The 3325-nt window shown below is 35.6% G+C and overlaps 1 protein-coding gene across 1 annotated transcript; it reads left to right on the forward strand.

Moving 5' to 3' along the window:
* Nucleotides 1-1543: 1543 nt before the first annotated feature.
* Nucleotides 1544-2353, forward strand: LOC109678144 (olfactory receptor 4L1-like). Its single transcript, XM_020153808.2, has one exon. The coding sequence runs from the start codon at nucleotides 1544-1546 to the stop codon at nucleotides 2351-2353; it is 810 nt and encodes a 269-aa protein (XP_020009397.2).
* Nucleotides 2354-3325: the final 972 nt, after the last annotated feature.

Below are 3325 nucleotides of genomic sequence, written 5' to 3' on the forward strand. Positions count from 1 at the left end.
AAAAGGAACTTGAACCAGCAATCAAAGCCTCCACAAAAAGAAAAGTCCAGGACCTGATTGATTCTCTGCTGAATTTTATCAGACCTATAAAGAAGAACTGATACCAACCCTCCTTAAACTGTTCTCGAAATAGAAAGGGAAGGAAAACTGCCTAACACATTTTATGAAGCCTTATCCCAAAACCAGGCAAGGACACCTCCAAAAAGGAGAACTATAGGCCAATCTCCTTAATGAACATTGATGCAAAAATCCTCAACAAAATAATGGCAAACCAAATTTAACAACACATCAAAAAGATTATTCACCACGACCAAGTAGGCTTCATCCCAGGAATGCAGGGGTGGTTCAACATATGAAAATCAATAAACATAATAAACCACATTAACAGAAGCAAAGACAAAAACCACTTGGTTATCTCAATAGATGCAGAAAAAGTCTTTGATAAGATCCAACACCATTTCATGATAAAAGCTCTAAGAAAACTAGGAATAGAAGGAAAGTACCTAACATTATAAAAGCTATATATGACAAACCTACAGCCAACATTATACTTAACAGAGAAAAACTGAAACCATTACCTCTAAAGTCAGGAACTAGACAAAGATGCCCACTACCTCCACTCCTATTCAACATAGTACTGGAATTCCTAGCCAGAACAATTAGGCAAGAAGAAGAAATAAAAGGAATACAAACAGGTAAAGAAACTGTCAAAATATCCCTATCTGCAGACGACATGATCCTATACCTTAAAACCCAAAAAACTCTATTCAGAAGCTCCTAGACACCATCAATAGCTACAAGGAAGCAGGATATAAAATCAACATAGAAAAATCATTAGCATTTCCACACACTAATAATGAACAAACTGAAAAAGAATATATGAAAACAATTCCATTTACAATAGCCTCAAAAAAAATCAAATACCTAGGTGTAAACCTAACAAAAGATGTGAATGACCTCTACAAGGAAAACTATAAACTCCTGTAGAAAGAGATTGAAGAAGACTACAGAAAGTGGAGAGATCTCCTATGCTCATGGATTGGTAGAATCAACATAGTAAAAACGTCTATACTCCCAAAAGTAATCTACGTGTTTAATGCAATTCCCATCAAAATTCCAATGACATTCATTAAAGAGATTGAAAAATCTACCATTAAATTTATATGGAAAAACAAGAGGCCACGAATAGCCAAGGCAATACTCAGTCAAAAGAACAATGCTGGAGATATCACGATACCTGACTTCAAACTATATTACAAAGCAATAACAATAAAAAAAGCATGGTACTGGCACAAAAACAGACATGAAGACAAATGGAACAGAATAGAGGAACTGTTTTGGTTCTTGGAACCTAAACATTTAGTTCTACTTTCTATTCCAGGAGTTCTCAGTTCACCTCTTTTTCTTTATATATTGTTAGAACATAGTGTACTGGAAGGAAGAAGCAAACCAGTTGGTGGTGTCTGAGTTTATTTTTCAGGGACTTTGCACCTCAAAAGAACTACAGATCTTTCTCTTCCTGCCATTTTCTACAATCTACATGATGACCATGGTGAGCAACGTTTTTGTTGTGGTAGTGATCATCACTTATCACCATCTCCACTCTCCCATGTACTTCTTGTTAGCTAATCTCTCATTTGTTGACTTCTGCCTTTCCTCAGTGACCACCCCTAAGCTGACCATCGACCTCCTACAGGACAATAGGACCATTTCCTTTGGGAGCTGTATGATCCAGATCCTCTGTGTGCATTTCTTTGCAGGGACAATGGCCTATGACTGTTATGTAGCCATCTGTAAGCCACTCCATTACAGCAGCATCATGGACAGAGAGAAGTGCATTGGACTAGTTTTGATATCATGGGTCATTAGCTTTTTACATGTGATGAGTCAACTGCTCATGATACTGGAACTTCCCTTTTGTGGGCCCAGAGTAGTGAACAACTTTTTCTGTGATATCCCTTTCGTGATAAAATTAGCCTGCATGGATACTGATACCTTGGGAGTAGAGAGAAATGTTGACGGTGGTGTTTTAACAACAACTTGCTTCATTCTCTTGCTGATCTCCTATACTTACATCCTATTAACTGTCTACCTTCACTCTACAGATAATGCATCAAAAGCATTCTCTACTTGCACATCCCACATCATAGTGGTAGTGCTGTTCTTTGGACCCTGCATTTTCATCTATTTGTGGCTTGTCAGCATCACTTGGGTGGACAAGTTTCTTGCTATGTTTTACACAGTGATCATACTTCTCCTAAATCCAGCCATTTACACACTGAGAAATAAAGATATTAAGAATTGCATAAAGAAATTGATAAATCACTATGTGAATACAAGTAATAATTGTTAGATATCTCATGAAATCAGATAATCCACTGAGGCACCCAAGTTTGGCCACATTTTGACTTACAAATTTAACTGTATGTATGACTCATTTATTTCTGCAAACGTTCAGTGACCACAGATATACAGTTTATATATTTTCTATTATGAAAATATGTTTTAAAATCTAATATTTATATCTTTACCACTAGAAAGCACAATACTCAGTAAAATTCCTTTGTGCATGATCAAAGATTGTAAGATGGTAATAATGAAGATGCCAAAAGTAATAATTGCCACAATTCATTATACACTACCTATGTTGCTAACTTGTATGTGACATTCTATTTACTGTTTACATACTCACTTGAATTAATCATCATTATTCCCATTTTAAAAAATACAGCATCACATATCTAAATTACCTAGAAAGCATACTGAAGATATTTGCATGGTCTCCATCCACATAGAAAAATGATAATGAATCTAAGCACAGTAAGGCTGCTTTGTTTTCCATGACATAATCACTGTCAGGTTTTGAGTCTTGACTATTCAAGTACTTGCAGAGTTTCCCTTGACTTCTTCCTTAAGTATGCAGGAAGAAGTGTTGACAACCCTTTGATACATATTTTCTTAGTTAACAAATAATTTTTACAATTTTAGTGTATCTTGCATGAAGAAATAACATGTATAAATGTTCAGGAAAGGCATGCATTTTTCCAAAGCAAAAGAAATTTAGATTCATGCAAAGAAAGCCAAAGAGAACCCACCAACAACAACAGTGCAACTGACCATTCATTCTCTGCAGACTTCAGATAACATGTGGTAATGCACTGTGTACACAAAAAGTTTCCTGCTTTCTAACAAAACCCTCATCTGACAACAGATATCTCACACATACACCCCCACACACATGCACACATTCCCACACATCTGTAACACATTAAAATATATAAAATATAATATATACATATATATAACATATGTGTGTGTAAATTGT

The sequence above is a fragment of the Castor canadensis genome, chromosome 2, assembly GCF_047511655.1.
Source record: "Castor canadensis chromosome 2, mCasCan1.hap1v2, whole genome shotgun sequence".
Lineage (NCBI taxonomy): Eukaryota > Metazoa > Chordata > Mammalia > Rodentia > Castoridae > Castor > Castor canadensis.